Below are 17027 nucleotides of genomic sequence, written 5' to 3' on the forward strand. Positions count from 1 at the left end.
AGCATAAAGCTCTCCAGTTCCATCCATGCTGTTGCAAATGGTAAGAATTCCTTCTTTTTTACAGCAGCATAGTATTCCATTGTGTATATGTACCACGGTTTTCTAATCCATTCATCTGTTGATGGGCACTTAGGTTGTTTCCAAATTTTAGCTATGGTAAATTGTGCTGCTATGAACATAGGGATGCATATATCCTTTCTGATTGGTGTTTCTGGTTTCTTGGGATATATTCCTAGCCTCGGAGGTATTCAATATACTTTTTGAGTGTCTTTATGTCTATGTGTTTTTAACACTAAAAACATTTTCATGTTAATATAATTGAATTTGTGCTTAGGTATCCATATATTATTTTCCATTTTCCTTCTATTCAACTTTTCTAACTGACCCAGATAGTAAACATTAAAGATTTCAAATATTTTCTCTGTTTTATTATTAAATTAGCCTTTAAGTCCATTTACTAATAAATGGGGTTTGATAGTCTCATACAACATTTTCTCAGATAATTTTTCAATAAAGACAACATATGGGGATAAAAATAATTTGTTGGAATAGGTGATTAAACACACACACACTCACAAACACACACACACACACACATGCCATTGGAAGTGTGTTGAGTGTAGGAGGAAGGGAGGGACAGTGAGAATAATAACCAAGAGGTATGGCATCCAAAATCTATATGACCTGTGCACGGTCAAGGTCCAGTGGTGAGAACAAGTTGATTTAAGGAGGCCCTAGACTTGACTTCATTGTCAATTAGCAGCTGAGATTATTGTACCATTAGGTAGGCACAGCCCCTGGGGAACCCATCCCACATTACATGTGAAAGAGCAGGACAATAGACCCCCACTGACCCCAACACAGACTTCAGGCCGGCAGCTCAAGGGCTAAGGTAGGTTTAATAAGCAACATTCTCTTGAGGATTTCTAGAGACAAGAGATAGCCTATCTTCCTTTGGAGAATGTTAAGGGTCCCTGTAGTCAGAAGCAAGCCAAGGTTATGGCCATACCCTGTTGATAAATGAAATAACTGTTGATTGATATGCTGCCAAACCTAATCTCAGTCGTTTCAGGCCAGGAGGAGAATATCTAGAAATCTGGAACAAACAGCTGCCACGGGTGCAGGACTTACTCATCTGCAGTGATTCATTGCAAAGCTAGGAACAGAGCAAGGACTGACACATGGTCATTATAGAAAATGCAGGGAAGCTTTGCAATACCTGGTGGTTTTTACTTTTCAAAGCATTTTACAATGAATATAAGTTATAATATAAACTCCATTAAAACAAATTTAAAAAGTTTTTCTCCCCAGATTGGTTTTACAATTTAAATAATTCATTATATTTGTCATACTATTATCAGCTATTTTCTCAGGAGGGCTTTAACATTTCTTATAAAACAAAATATATTCTGACTATTTTAAAAACAACATATTTTTTGCAATCTTAATTTCACAATTTTTAACTTTAGGAGGAAAAAAAAGTCTGTCTCTGTACAGTTGCTAGTCTTTTAACTGCAAATCTTTAGTCACCGTGAATTCATTTAAATATTGAGATAAATTCCACCATTGGTTGCCACATTTCCTCCAGGGCTCTGCATTTATTTATTTATTAGATTCCCCAAATTGTATGCATGGTTTAAATAGCTGCAGGGCAAAAATACAATAAAATTGCACTAGTTGAAAATATAACCAGCATCAGCAACATGAAAACATAACAGTAAAGCAGCATGAGCATATACATATAAACATAGTCATCATTTTCACACTCCATTGGGACAAGCTGTATTACAAAGATAGATGGTGTGCCAAGCCCTGAAGCTTAAGCAACTGGGGCTCTGGGGAACCACCCAGGCCTGGAACTCAAGTTGGAATGGTCATCACAGGCTCCTCGGAGAAATGCAGCTTGTCATCCAGGGGAAAATCAACAACCGTTAGTGGAAGCTTATTTCCTTTGGCAAGATTAAGGAGAAATAAAACTCCACGATGGTTTCTGTATTTTTGGCAGAAGGCGACATTCCTAAACACCAATACATACCCAGACCCAACAGACATTAAGCAATAAGTTTAGGGTATATTTAATTTGTTGTGAAGGGGTGGGATGAAAAGAGGGGAAGAGAAGAAACATAAACGTGTGTGTAATAGTCTACCTTACTTTAGTATAAACTTTGAATATTCAAGTGAATGAAATATATATATATACACATTATAAATCTAAGGAATCTTGGAGATGTATCCCCTTTCTATTTATGGATTAAATGATTCAAAAGTGATCTATGTAAACTGGATATCTAAGCATATCCAAATCTAGCTGAAGGCCTTTCTGGACTCCCAGTTGCCTTTAGGGTTAAATCCTAACCATTTAGCGTAGCGTACAAGGCCATTCAAGGTCTAGCCATGGCCTCCTTTTTCATTTTAATTTTATCCTCTCTTGGCATCACACACTACACAAAATTTTATGACTGCTGTTGACTTTGTTCAAAATATCTTTTGTTCAATGCCACGTTCCCCTCTGTCTGACCCTTAATCTTAATTCAGAATTCTCTCTCTCCTTATCCTCTGTCATAGAATTCCTGGGGTTCCATCTGAAACCTCATGTGTAGTTAGTTTTCCCTGTGCATGTTCTCATGATGCGCTCTCCTACCAAAGCACTTATGACATTGCTTTTGTAACTGAGAACATCGCCTACTCACCTATATATCCACTATTTTATGATCTTTTCAAAGGCAAACAGTACATCTTTTATTTTTCACCTGGACTCCAGTGGAAGCCATTTCCTACTTCCACTCAAGCATCATCACATTCATTTTTTCAATATAACAACCATTGAGAACTTTTAATAATATAGATTAAATTATATCATCATAACTCCTGTTTCAAAACCTCCAGTAGACGAATGTCATTGAACTTATCTTACCATAGGTGTTGATAAAGCCAGAAAGATCCAGCCCCTGCCTCCTCTCAGATCTCCTTTTACTCACACACCCTCATTCAGGTCCTTCTCTTTCTGCCTACTCTTGTTTTCAACCTTAACTTGCACGGGTGATTCTTTCCCTTCATTTTTATCTCATCTCAGATATTACCTTCTCAGAGAGATTTTTCTAATCACCCTTGTCAACATGTCCTCTATACACATGTCTCTTCCTATGGTAGTCATTGAGGATATTCCCAAAATATTTGCACAGGTTTCTTCCTCTGCAGCATTCCTCTGACCCATTGTCTTCATAGCTCTCACTGCTTCCTGGACTACTCTAGTTCATGTGCTTCTGTAATTATTTATTAAATGCCTACATGCTTCTTTCTTCCCTCATGTAAGTTCTGTGAGACCAGGAAAGTCTCTCTCTATCCTAGTGCTGGGAAAATGCCTGCCACATTGCAACAAATCTATGTTTAAAGAGCAAGTGAAGGAGTCATTGAGGCCAATATACTCATTGTAAAGATCATGAAACTAATTTGGCATCTCTCTTGCCCTAACTAGATGTGTAATCATGGGTAACATTACTCAACCTTTCTGATCCTTTAAATCTTTCTTTTCCTTCCCAGGCAACCAATTGAAGAAACAAACCCAAAAAAAGGGTAGACTGCCTCATGTAACTTGAAATTTATTGAGATCTTTTCATAAGAGACAGAATTTTACCATTACCTTACAACAGAATAAAATAAATATTATTAGAAAAGAAATGAGCTAAACAGCAGTATTTACATATTAAAAGTAAATTAGTTTATAGACACTTTTGATTATTATATGAGCTAATTATTAAAATTTTCTTTTATTTTGAGCCTTTATGTGAGAAAGGCCTTACCAGAAGTTAATAATGGATATAGAGAAGGCAGGTTCTGCAGTTTAATTATGAAAGCTAAATCTCATCTCTGCTATTTGTTATCTGTATAACTGCAGTCAAATTGTTTTGTAAAATAATGAAATCTTACCATTTGTAATAGCATGGATGGACCTGGAGGATATTATGCTAAGTGAAATAAGTCAGTCAGAGAAAGACACATACCATATGATTTCACTTATATGTGGGATCTAGAGAACAATGTAAATGAGCAAACAAAATAGAAACAGATTCATTGATACAGAGAACAGACTGATGAATGCCAGTGGGGATGGGGGTTGGGGGACTTGGTGAAAAAGGGTGAAAGAGCTGAGCAGTACAGATTGGGTTGTACAGGATAGGGAATCCAGTCTATAATAATGTAATAACTACTCCTGGTGTCATGTGGGTACTGGAAATATCAAGTTAATACTTTGTGAAGTATATGATTATCTAACTGCTGTGCTGTACACCAAAAACTAATACAAAATAATATCGAATGTAAACTGTAATTGAAAAAAAACATATATTTTTCAAAGACTATTTGAACATTTACCAAAGATAATTATTTTATAATTTCTGTTTCTGTGAAATGGGGTGGTCTCAATAAGCACTTCTGTTTATTTATTTATTTGTAATCAAACTCAATACAAGTAGATGAGTGATCTTTTTTTTCACTGGGTTTTAATTCATCTAATTTAATTAATTTGAATCTTAGGCAAAATTATATGCTATACACATGCCAGGTATATGGCATGGAGATAAAGAGAGAAGTGTGAAATGGGTCTTGGCATTTCTCTTGGAATCTGCCATGAGTCAAGAAAAGCTCTGACTCCCTTCCTCTGGAAGAAAAATACAAAGCATCATGTAAAGTTTCTATTTTATAAATTCTTACAACCTACCCATGAATTCCTTGTGTCTACAGACACCAGAATTAAGGAACTAATCCTAGAAAATAAAGTGAGTCTTAAAGAAAATTAGGGGCATTAACAGCTGAAGTATAAACAGGAAGGCAAGCCAGGTTGGGGAGGATAATATAACAGAGACCAGGAGGCGTATACATTAGTGATGTGTGTGTGTGAGCATTACAAACAGGAGAGTAATATCACCATTTAGATTTGAGTGTTTATAATGGTATATTCTTTTTCCTTCCTCAGACTCATTTTAAAACTATTGCCATCTGGTTATTGGTGCTGCCCCTTAGTAGGTGGTATAACAGCCCACAGAGGTTTAGACACTGGTAGCTTAAGAAGAAAAAACAAAAAAGATAAGAAAAGCCTTAGGGAAATACCACATTTTCAATTTATAAGATATATGTTTATTGACAATAAGAAAACAAATGAGTAGCTTCACCTATGAATCATAGATAAACCAAACAAAGCAAATGAAATACAAATGGAATTTTAAAAAATATGTATCAGACAATAGCAGCATATTCTCTCCTTTCACAGATTCTGCTTTGATATTTGTGACTACAGCTTATTTTGGGCTGTAAATAATATTGAGCTAAAAAACTAGTCCTCTAGATATATAGTTGACAGACTGCTGAATCAGGAGAAGTGACCCTTTCCCCAAACAACAATTTATCTTCTGTAAGCCTCTTTTTGAATCAGATGGATCTATCTAGATTTCTGAGCTTACATAATCTTCTTCTTGAGAATTTTCTATTATATCATTGAGATGGATAAAGAACATGATTTAAAAGAACTAGACCTTTGAAACCAAATCTGGAATATGTGTAGAGTCAAAACATCAATCGTATAATAATTCGATAAAACATGGAATTTTTTATTATTGACATATTTGAGGTAACATAGTTCCTAAAGAAATAAAGAATGGATCGAGGAATAGAAATTAGTGTAAATTTTGGTATATGCTATTTAGTTTTATTTAAAGTAATAAAGTGTTTTCTAAATTAGATCATTTTAAGTGTACCATATGTTGTTTCTTTTTAAAGCTTCAATGCATATCACTATTCTGTTTATTTATTCACATAGCCCTCTGAATGCTTCCAGAAATAATTTAAGCTATAACCTGGAAATAATAGAAGTTGTAAAGAAGAAGGATTTAAACAAAGGCAGAATAAGGATGAGTAACATGAGTAAATCTGAGAGTGAGATTGGTCCAAACAAATACATATCATGAAAAATTATCCATAAAGTTGGCTCTAAATTCTAAAAAGCAATTGAAAAGAGAGTAACATGGTGAGTTTGAGGATTATTCACAAATATCAATAAAAAAGACTCATAAAGAAGAAAATCTAATTTTGACAAGAGAGTAAAATTACTGGCAATATTGAAGCAAGAGTGAACTAAAAATGGTCCACAGCTTTCTAGAAGTAATTCAGAAACAAAAGAAAATGCAGTGAGTAGTTGACCTATTGCCCACTTCTACCAAGGAGAAAAAATGTACTAGGGGAAGAAAAACCCTATAGAAATTATCTTTTTCTTTTCATGATAATAGGGGGCTGTGAATACAATCCGGCCCAGCCCCATGTAAAGCCGGTAGCGGTATTGCTCTTCAAGGATGCTAGTCCAAAAATCTTCCTACTCCTCTTTTCAAGAAACTGGAAAATCTAGATTTTTTTGTTTTTGCTTATAATCTCACCCAAGGATATTTTTTCATTGATTTTTTTTCTTGTTTTTTTAGAGAGAGTGGAGGGGAAGGATGAGGAAGGGAGAGAGAGAGAGAGAGAGAGAGAGAGAGAGAGAGAGAGAGAGAGAGAGAGATGACAGAAACATCAATTGGTCGCCTCCTGCACAAGCCCCTACCAGTGAAACCAAAATGTGGAATGTTGAGTCCGAGTTCATTGTCTCGAAAAAACAAAGAATGAAGTAACAAATACAGTGGGAGAAGCCAGTCCCGGAAAAGGTGTGGCCGGGGTTCCAGGAGCAGCCCAGCGCGCAGAGCTTCCCTTCCATGCTACAGTCAGGAGTGGTTTGGCATCCGGCCACAGGAAGGGAAAGTACAACCCAAGAACCCCACTAATCAGAGTCACTAAGACACCCCAGCTGGGCGGCGACGGAAGGGTGTGGGCCAAAGGCATGAACTTTAAAATGTATGGCCATTGCTAAGACAGGCAGCTTGCAGATAACCAATCCCAAGGATGTTGCTAAGGCAAAATTCTTTGAAAGGACCAATCCGGAAGTAACAAGCATACGTCCAAAAAGGCTGGCGACCTTCCTCCTCTCTCCTGGCACAGCCCACAATGGAGAACTGATGATCCCGTTGCCGGGGAGCACACCCCTGTTCCCACCTGGCTGATGGCCGTGTGCGCCTCCACACATGGACTGATAGCCTCGCATTAGCTCGGGTGGCGCTCCGTCTACCTAGCTTCTGTCTGTCTCCTCCCTGGGACCTGGACCCGCATCCAGCCTGCAGTACAGGTACCTGTAAAAGGGAACCAGACCTGAGACTTTGGCGGCGGCCTGAGGGCTGACGCTCTAACCACTGAGAAAACTGTCCAGGGCACACACACACACAAAAAAAAAAAATCTAGATTTTTAAAGAAAATTTTTAGATTTTTAAAAGGTCAATAGTGTATTTGCCGAATTATATATACTGAACAGCAGATTCAATATATAAGTTGCCAGTCTTCACTCTTATTTTAGACAAAGTAGAAAAATTGATAGGCCATACTTCCCATTAATTATTATTTTAAATCACTGAGTGACAATTACCTGAAATACAGTGTTTATAATTTATTGGTGAGCTCACACTGCAGGTTATAAAGTTCAGCGGATCTGAGCTTGGTTTTGTTTTGTGTTGTTTCTAAGGAAGGTTAAGTAGTAGGAGAAAGAACCGAAGACCATTCGGTGCTGCATGGAAGGTGGCTTCTTAGAATTGCTTAGCTCAGTGGATCTCGGAACTCCATTTGATTATTCTCCTTTCTTTTTCCTGAACACTGAAATCACATGATTTTCAAGTTATCTTTAGAAGAATACTAGGCTTGAAGACGTCACAATTCTTTTTTTAATTATTATTTTTTTTCAATTACTGTTTACATTCGATAATAGTTTCTGTTAGTTTCAGGTGTGTACCATAGAAGTTAGCCAGTCGTATACTTTACAAAGTGCCCCCCCCCCAATATTTTCAGCACCTACCTGCACCAGACATAGTGATTGCAATATTATTGACTATTTTCTCTGTGCTGTACTTTACATCCCTGTGACTATTTTGTAACATTAAACCAACCTCAGCATCCTTTACCACTGTAGTGGTTAGGCCATAGTGTTAAATAGGATACTCTGCAGATACTAAATTAAATATAGTGGGAAGTTGCTATGTCACATTTCATATATATCTTCCAAATGTGCAGAGACTCTACCATCTTTATTGATTGTGTGTACTCACTCATTTTGTTTAATCAAGAAGTCTATATATCTGAAGTCAGAAGGATTTGGATAACTAGGAAAGTAGGAAAAAGAGTTGGCTGGTTTTGCAAGGCATTTCATAGCCAGCCTAAAGTCAGGGCCTTCTCTGTAAACTGGGTGTAATTATTGTGTTCTTTTCTAAAAAAACATATATATATATAATCTGCATTTATTTCAGAGAGGAAAGGAGAGGGAGAGAGAGAGAGAAACATCAATGATGAGAGAGAATCATTGATCACCTGCCTCCTGTACTCCCCACATTGGGGATTGAGCCCACACCCATGCATGTCCCCTGACTGAGAATCGAACCATGACCTCCTGGTTCACAGGTCGATACTTAACCACTGAGCAATGCTGGCCAGGCATTATAAGTGTTCTTAACAGAGGTTACTTTTGGAAATTAGTTCAATATGTTTTCTTTAAATTTGAACTGTTTTTTACCAACAGATTTCCTTGTGTGTTTTGGCTTCAGTGAGGATATTTTTATTTTTGGTTGTTATTTCATTACTATTCTAGGAATGAATACTTGGGAAGTAGAGTGAAGAGTCAAGGCAATTTTGAGCACCTTTATAATATTGTACCACCTGACATTATAGTTGTTGAGCATCTTTAAATTAGGAAAATATTAGAAACCAAACTATTTATATCATAAGCATTAACAGCATTACAAAATTGTATAGTTATAATAATAATTTACAGATATCCAGTTTATTTCTTACAACTCTGCAGACTCTCAACTTTCCAGGTGAACAAATAAAGGTCTTACAAGTTTAAGTAGCTGCCTTGGTGATATAATTGTTATTTTTAGCTTTGACCTAAATGATTCTAATCTTAATTCATAGTGACATGATCCCTATCAAACCAGCACATTAAATAATAGGTAACTCACATGAACCTGTTTCAAATTCATTATAATGTTACAGAATAATTGCTGTTATAGATATGTAGATTAATTGCTGGATTAGTTATATAAGACAATAGATTTATTACATTAAAACTCATGTATATAAACATATATTCTAAAATATTTTACAACAATTCAGAGATGCTGGCTACTTTATCTTACAATATTAAATATTAATAAAAATTTAATATGCTACTGATTACAGTCAAATTATTCAGTTGTACTCTGAATCATCTATATCACCAACATTTTTTATTTCCTTATTCTTGTTTATGCTTACCAGAATATTTTAACCTATATTTTTAGTTATCAAGTTTTGAGGAATATAGTTATCTGAGTAGTGTATAAATTATTAATTGATAAATTGACTTTGAATATATAGTGCCTCATTAAATTCTTATGTGTCTGCTGTGATTCTAGATTTATAATCTTACATCCTAAAGAGTTTGTGTTTATCATGGGGTCTTTTTATTTTCAAACTTTTGAATGTTATCCTATAAAGATTTTATTAGCCAGAAAGTACGTATTATTTACTTAGTTATCTCGTAAAAGTTCAAAATAAATTAACTAGAGAAGTGTCAAAAGATCAACCAAAGTCAACATTTAGAGTAGAATGTGAAACCTCTTTTATGTGTCAAAGAGAATAGGCTTTCAAAGATCTAATCATTAAGACACTAATTAAAATTACAATAGAATTGTCATACATTATCTTGTTCTAAACTTTTTTTTAATGTAAGTGACATTTTCAGGAACTCTTTGGAAGATAAACATAATTTTCTCTTATTAATGTTTCTGAGATGAATTTGAAAATACTAGAATGTATTATAGCCATTAAACAACACTATTCAAAAAAATGTAAAATATAAAAAGTCAATATATATTCTCTCTATCATCATAAAAATGTCTAAAGAAAGAAAAATATTATTAAGTAAAATAATTTCTCTCCTGGCTTCTCCCCTCTATCTCTCTCTCATTTCTATTTAAGAGATTCGTTCTCCTGCTGGTTGTAATGGGAATGAATTCCAATGCCATCCTGATGGAAATTGTATCCCTGACCTGTGGCGTTGTGATGGGGAAAAAGACTGTGAAGATGGTAGTGATGAAAAAGGCTGTAATGGCACCTTACGGTTGTGTGATCACAAAACCAAGTTTTCCTGTCGGAGTACAGGTAAGCAGAACATTGGGTTCAGCATCTACAATGGGCTTCTCGGTTGTAGAATCCTTTTAGCCCATCCTCAATCTATTTCTTATCTTTGTAAGAAGTATTATTGTGTTCCTTCCAATAGGTTGTTCACATTCTATATGTAACAATAATAGTTAACATTTTAAAATATATTTTTATTGATTTCAGAGTGAAAGGGAGAGGGAGAGAGAGAGAGAGAAGCATCAGTGATAAGAGAGAATCATTGTTCTACTGCCTCCTGCTCTCCCCCTATTTGGCATTGAGCCCACAACCCGGGCATGTGCCCTAACCTGTAATCAAACCATGACCTCCTTGTTCAGAGATAGATGCTGAGCCACACTGGCCAGACATTATAGCTAACATTTTTCAGTTTGTCATTGTTCTAAGAATGTTCTCTACATGAACTTATTTCATCATGCCAAATCACAATGAGAAACTAAGGCCAAAGAAGTTTTTAACTTGCTCAAGTTGAAAAAGTCAAAAGAAGTTTTAACTTGCTGGTTCATAGAACCAGCGTGGTGGAACTGAGAGTTTAAATCAGGCAATCTGGAGTCAGAGTCTAGAATTTCAGAGTCCAGCAGGAGACCAACAGCAAAACCCATGGACATAAATAAATGCTCACCATAAGATGTAATGAAGATGCCGAGAAAGGAAAGACAAAATTATTTACATTTTTTCTAAATAGTAGTTTTCTAAATATGATTGTGCTGTTGCTGGATTCCATTAGAATGAAGGTGATGACTGTCATTCAGACCTTTGATTTGTTTTGAAGGAGTTGCTAAGGTTTTATTCATTTATTTTATGAAGGTATCCTACTAATATTATGTTTCCCTTTTGTTTTCTTACAACAGTAGGGTTCACCTGACATGATAAACTAACTTACTTCCTTCTCTATACCAGATGATTGAGTTGAGGATTAGAGAAAAATAGATCACAATGAACTATTGTGGTATAATTAGTGAAATAGGTAATATCCAAATAACCCATGGAAAGAACTTCCTATGGATTTCAGGATATATTCGTGAATCATCTCAGAAATTTCTTTTTATTGTGAAATTACTTTGAGTTGCTTAAATTATGAGCTCTTAAGATTTATTTTGCTCTCTATTAAGTATTTGAAGCAAAAGGTAGGACAAAGGTTATCACAGCTGTGATTAAGCAAACACTCTGGAAACCACATGGTCCATGGGCATTCAAAGTTATAAAAATGAATCGTGTTTCTTTTCTTAAACACATATTCTGGTTACAATTAAGCATTCAAATAAGAAATAAAAATAATATAAGCTAACATGGGCATAGAGAAATAAATATTTCTGATGCCCATTCCTAGTGAAGGAGTTATGTTTCCAAAATGAAAAATGTCCCAATACTGTTTTTCACAATTATGTGATTCTTTTCAATTGTTAAATAAAGGATCTTAGTTTGGGGGTTATTACTTGTATTTTAATCTGTAGTTTAAGTATAGTAAAGCGCAATGTTTCAAACTATTTATGGAGCCATTATTTGCAATTAGTATGCATATTTATAATAGACATTTATGCATATTACAGACATTAAAATGAACTACTGATATAAGCATTGGATTATAAATATGTGCACATCTATAATCTTTTTGACATTTAAAATTTTACTTTAATTAAATTCTCACTTTTACAAGCTAGCAGACCTTTAAACTACCCAAGATACTGAATTGAAGTTCATATTTATTTTCAAAGATTTCTAAATGCTAGCTTGAGCATTTAAAAGTTTCAAGGTAATCAACTTATATTAGGTGGTTAAAATGTATTTTCTTTTATACATAACTAGAGGCCCGGTGCACAAAAATTTGTGCACTTGGTGGGGGGGTCCCTCAGCCCGGCCTGTTCCCTCTCGCAGTCTGGGACCCCTGGGGGATGACCACCTGCTGGCTTAGGCCCGCTCCCTGGAGGATTGGGCCTAAGATGGCAATCAGATATCTCTCTGGCAGCCCGGCAGCCCTCGGGGGATGTCCACTTGCCAGCGGGGAGCAGGCCTAAACTGCAGTCGGACATCCTTAGCGCTGCTGAGGAGGCAGGAGAGTCTCCCACCACTACTGCTGAACTGGCAGCCATCAGCCTGGCTTGTGGCTGAGCAGAGCTCCTCCCATGTGAGAGCGCCCTGACCACCAGAGGGCAGCTCCTGCATTGAGCGTCTGCCCCCTGGTGGTTAGTGTGTGTCATAGTGACCAGTCATTCCCAGTCCTTCTGCTGTTAGGGTCAGTTTGAATATTACCCTTTTATTATATAGGATAGAGGCCTGGTGCATGGGTGGGGGCCAGCTGGTTGGCCCTGAAGGGTGTCCTGGATCAGGGTTGGGGTCCCGCTTGGGTGCCTGGCCAGCCTGGATGAGAGGATGATGGCTGTTTGCAGCTGGTCACACCCCCTTCAGGGTGGGGGTCCCCACTAGGGTGCCTGGCCAGTCTGGGTGAGGGGCTGAGAGCCGTTTTCAGGCTGGCGGGTGACTTAAGCTCCCAACCTCTCCTTTTTTTCTTTTTGTTTTTTTATTCTGGGATTTATTTACCTTCTATGGCTGTCACTGGAACTGAGAGTCGGCTTTAGCTCTGAGGCTCGGCTCCAGCTCTGAGACCTCGGCTGGCTGAAAGCAGGTTTCTGGGGTTTGTTTAGGTTCTATAATTGCAACATTGTTTCTTAGAGTGCAGCTCAGAGGCCGGCAGCGGCAGGCAGGGAACCTTGGCTTCCTCCATCACTGGAGCAAGCAAGCCTCCTGTTCGCTTCAGCTGCCTGGCTGTCGGCCGCCATCTTGGTTGGCAGTTAATTTGCATATTGCCCTGATTAGCCAATGGGAAGCGTGTCAGAAGTATGGTTAATTACCATGTCTGTCTATTATTAGATAGGATAACTTGCCTCTTATTAGCATTAAAACATACAAATGCTGATGTTTATTGCTATAAATAAGAGAGAGGTAAATGAAGTTAAAGTACAGTATAACCATTATCATTTAACATTTTCTATTCCAAAGAACATATTCTTTTTAAAAAAATCTTTATTGTTGACAGTATTACATAGGTCCTCCTTTTCCCCCCATTAACCTCTTCCAGCCTGCTCCCATCCCCCCATCCCAGGCCCTCACCACCCCATTGTCTGTGTCCACAAGTTATGCATATATGCATACACATTCATTTGTTGATCTCTTCCACCCACCCTCCACTTCAAAGAACGTATTCTTGATCAAGAAATACATCCTCCTACATCCAGTCTCTCACACCCCAGAACAGATATTTGCAGTTATATTTTAGTTAGTGAATTGGCAGAAGAAATTTCAAGTCCACCATTAATGGAAAAGATTTTCAGAAATGCCACTCTTCAGATTCGAAAAGGAAAAACAATATCAGATATTATATAGTGATAGAAAGGTCATGAGCTAAATAATTCCACAGTTGTTGATAGGAAAGTAAATTTGACACATCATGCCCACGTTTAGAAATCCATTTAAAGGAAAGCAGGAGTGCATAAAAATATATGCATAAAGATTTTCAATACAGTATTTTTAATAAAATAAAACTGGAAATAATGTACTGCCCATCTATAGGGGAATAAATAATTACAGTTCATTCATACAATGAATTACTTTAATGTCATTAAGATTTAAGAAAAAAATGCATATGAAGATAGAATTGTTAATTAATACTTTAAATCCCATCTCTACTGCTAAAACACAGAGGTGATGATAAAATATAACAGGAAAAAATGAGAGATGTGTAGCCTTATTAACAAACAAAATATATCTCTGATTAGCAGATATAAAACAAAATAACAAATGGTGAGCTACACTGAAGCTGGATGCTGCTTTGGGTTGGACACGGAGGCTAGGAGGGATGAACAGGTGTTCAGATCTGCAGTTGTCCGTGTTCTTATCTGAATAGAGGAAATAGGTGACTAGAGAAAAAGAGGGAGAAGCTCCTACCTGTACAGTCTCCTCTTTTAATTGGCTCTCTTTCCAAGAATGGTGATAGATTGGTAGTGACCCCATATATACCTTTCACTCTAGATTCCTTTGGAAAAGCCATATACATTTCCAGTCAGGGTAGGGTTAGGGTTAAGGATGATGTGATCTTTAGCAAAATAATATAGCAGAACTAACTGACAGACTTGGTGATTTAACTCTGACAGTGGTTTCATAAACATTCTATTCTGTTCTGATCCTTTGTGTAATGAAAATCCACTGTGAGCTTCTGTGAATGGCAAAGCATTATTCTTTTCTATGTTTAGATTGTTTTGTTTTCCTTTCATTATTATAGCAGTAAATACAAAGTGAAATGGTGAATTTAATCATTGTTAAAAATCTATCTGGATAATTAGAACTAAAAATATCCTACAATGGAATAGTGATTTTGTTAGAATTATATGATGAATTGTGTATTAAGAATTTCTAAACACAGCACTATTTTTTTTCTTCCTGTAATCAACCCCATGGGATACTTTTATTTATTTCTGACAAAAATAATATGGTGAGCTCTCCATTGCCAATGTGCTGTAAAGATAATAGAATGCTTTGCATATTATTTCTTATGAGCCTTGTATATTTCTCTTTGGATTCTTCCCAGTGGCAGTTTTAAACCCTTTGCTGCATGCTTATTCTTCTCTCCCTTCAATCCTGTCTCTGAAGAAGAATACTGCCTCCATATTGTCCAGAAGGGCTCTTCTATAGATATTGATCCCTTGACCTTCTACTTCCTATGGGATCTTAGTCACTTTTCTTGCTTATGTCTTCAGTTTTATTCTCTACATAAATTTTTCTTCTGCTCTATAAATATACCTAGTCCAATTACTGCAAAAACATTTTATTAGTTTTCCCTGTCTCCCTTCTTCCCTTTATTAAATCACTGTTGTAGTACATTGAGATGCCTTATCTCTCACTCATTCCTTCACTGTTTGTAATCTAACATCCAGTCCCCATCTTTAATGGAAATTGCTGTTTCAGTGGTTAACAGGAATGATATTTCAGTCCATACTTTTCTCATTCTTGAGTTCTGATTGACCATTTAGTAATTACATGAGTTCAAATAAATTATTGAACCTCTCTAAGCTTCAATTTCCTGATCAGTAAATTAGAGATGATAACATCAATATAGTGTATAAAAAATGCCTAGAACAGTACATGCTTAATGAATGTTACCTTGAAAGATTAATACTGCACTCTGACTTCTTTTTCTGGAGCACGTGTCCTCTCCTTGAAACCTTTTATTCTTTTATTACAGTTCTATTTATTTTTATTTTAAAAAAATTTTAATTGATTTTTATAGAGAGAAGAAGGGAGAGGGAGAGAGAGAGAAACATCAGTGTGAGTGAAGCATTGATCATCTGCCTCCTCCACTCAACCTATGGGAGATGGAGTCAGCAATCAGGCATGTGCCCTGACTGGGAATCAAACCGGCAACCTTTGGGTGCAAGAGCCACATTAGACAGGGCTTTTTTCCCAGTTGTATTGAGAAATAATTCTGTACATCACTGTATGAGTTTAAGGTACACAGCATGAGAGTACATATATTGTAAAATATATTTTCATACAGATAAAATTAAAAAAGAGGAGATATCTCCTTATTATGAGAACTCTTAGAATCTACTTTCTTAACATTCCAATATATCATACAGCAATTTGATTATAGTCATTATAATCTTTTTTTTTAATTGATTGGCTGCCTCCTGCATGCCCCCTACTGGGGATTGAGCCCACAACCCAGGCATGTGCCCGTGACTGGAATCGAACCCGGGACCCTTAGGTTCTCAGGCTGACGGTCTATCCACAGAGCAAAACCGGTTAGGGTGATACAAAGTTTTCTTTAATTATTCTTTGGGGGAAGGGATGTCACATTTCCACTCAATTAAGAGAAACATTTTTATCAGCACAGAAGTCTTTTTTTATTTTTTTCCCCACTTATCATGCTATGAATTCATAGGAAAGGGGTTCCAGCAGCTCAGGCTCCTTTCCATTGGTTCTCACAAAGTGTGCTTCTCTGGGTGGAGCAGGCTGACCCTTCGGTTGAACCCAGGTACCTTTCTCTCTGGCTTCTTTCTTTTTCCGATCATGTTCCTTCACACGTTTCAGGAAGCTGTCTCGGCTCTTAGAGTATTTAATATGCTCAATACGTACATTAACTCTCTTGGCAAGAATCTTGCCCTTGACTTGCTTGTTCACCATAATGCCCACTGCATGCTGGGTGACACTGTAGACTCTTCCAGTTTTGCCCTGGTGACATTTGTGGAGCATTCCTTTTTGAACAGTGCCCATTCCCTTGATGTCCACAATATCACCTTTCCTGTAGATTCGCATGTATGTGGCCAAAGGAACCACTCCATGTTTTCTAAAAGGCCTAGAGAACATGTAGCGGGTGCCTCTCCTCTTTCCCTTTGTGTTAGTCATTTTGGCGAATTACTAGAAGATGGCGGTTCTGGCCGAAAGGCCATTATAATCTTATTATAATTGGAAGTTCCTACATTTTGACCACTTTCCTATAATTACCCTCCCCCACACACACACACCTCTGATCTCTTTTTCTATAAATTTGGTGGGATTTTTAAAACATTCCATATATAAGTGAGATCTTCCAGTATTTTGTTTTGCTCTGACTGAAATCACTTAGCATAATGTCTTCAAGGTTCATCCATGTTATTGCAAATGGTAGGATTTCTCCATTTTTTTATGGCTAAGTAGTATTCTAATATATATTTGTGTGTGTGTGTATATATATATATATATATATATATATATATATA

At 36.6% G+C, this 17027-nt stretch overlaps 2 protein-coding genes across 2 annotated transcripts in view; one reads left to right on the plus strand and one right to left on the minus strand.

Moving 5' to 3' along the window:
• Nucleotides 1–17027, plus strand: part of LRP1B (LDL receptor related protein 1B) — a 1324618-nt gene that overhangs the window by 698882 nt on the left and 608709 nt on the right. Inside the window, exon 21 of the mRNA XM_023752441.1 lies at nucleotides 10078–10260. Within this exon, the coding sequence (XP_023608209.1) occupies nucleotides 10078–10260 (183 nt within the window). The remainder of the gene's footprint in view (nucleotides 1–10077; nucleotides 10261–17027) is intronic.
• On the minus strand, nucleotides 16190–16697 carry LOC106696852 (60S ribosomal protein L21-like). The gene has a single exon (XM_014454166.2). The coding sequence runs from the start codon at nucleotides 16672–16674 to the stop codon at nucleotides 16192–16194; it is 483 nt and encodes a 160-aa protein (XP_014309652.1). The 5' UTR covers nucleotides 16675–16697; the 3' UTR covers nucleotides 16190–16191.

Source organism: Myotis lucifugus, unplaced genomic scaffold (genome assembly GCF_000147115.1).
Source record: "Myotis lucifugus unplaced genomic scaffold, Myoluc2.0 scaffold_32, whole genome shotgun sequence".
In the NCBI taxonomy this organism is placed as follows: Eukaryota; Metazoa; Chordata; class Mammalia; order Chiroptera; family Vespertilionidae; genus Myotis; species Myotis lucifugus.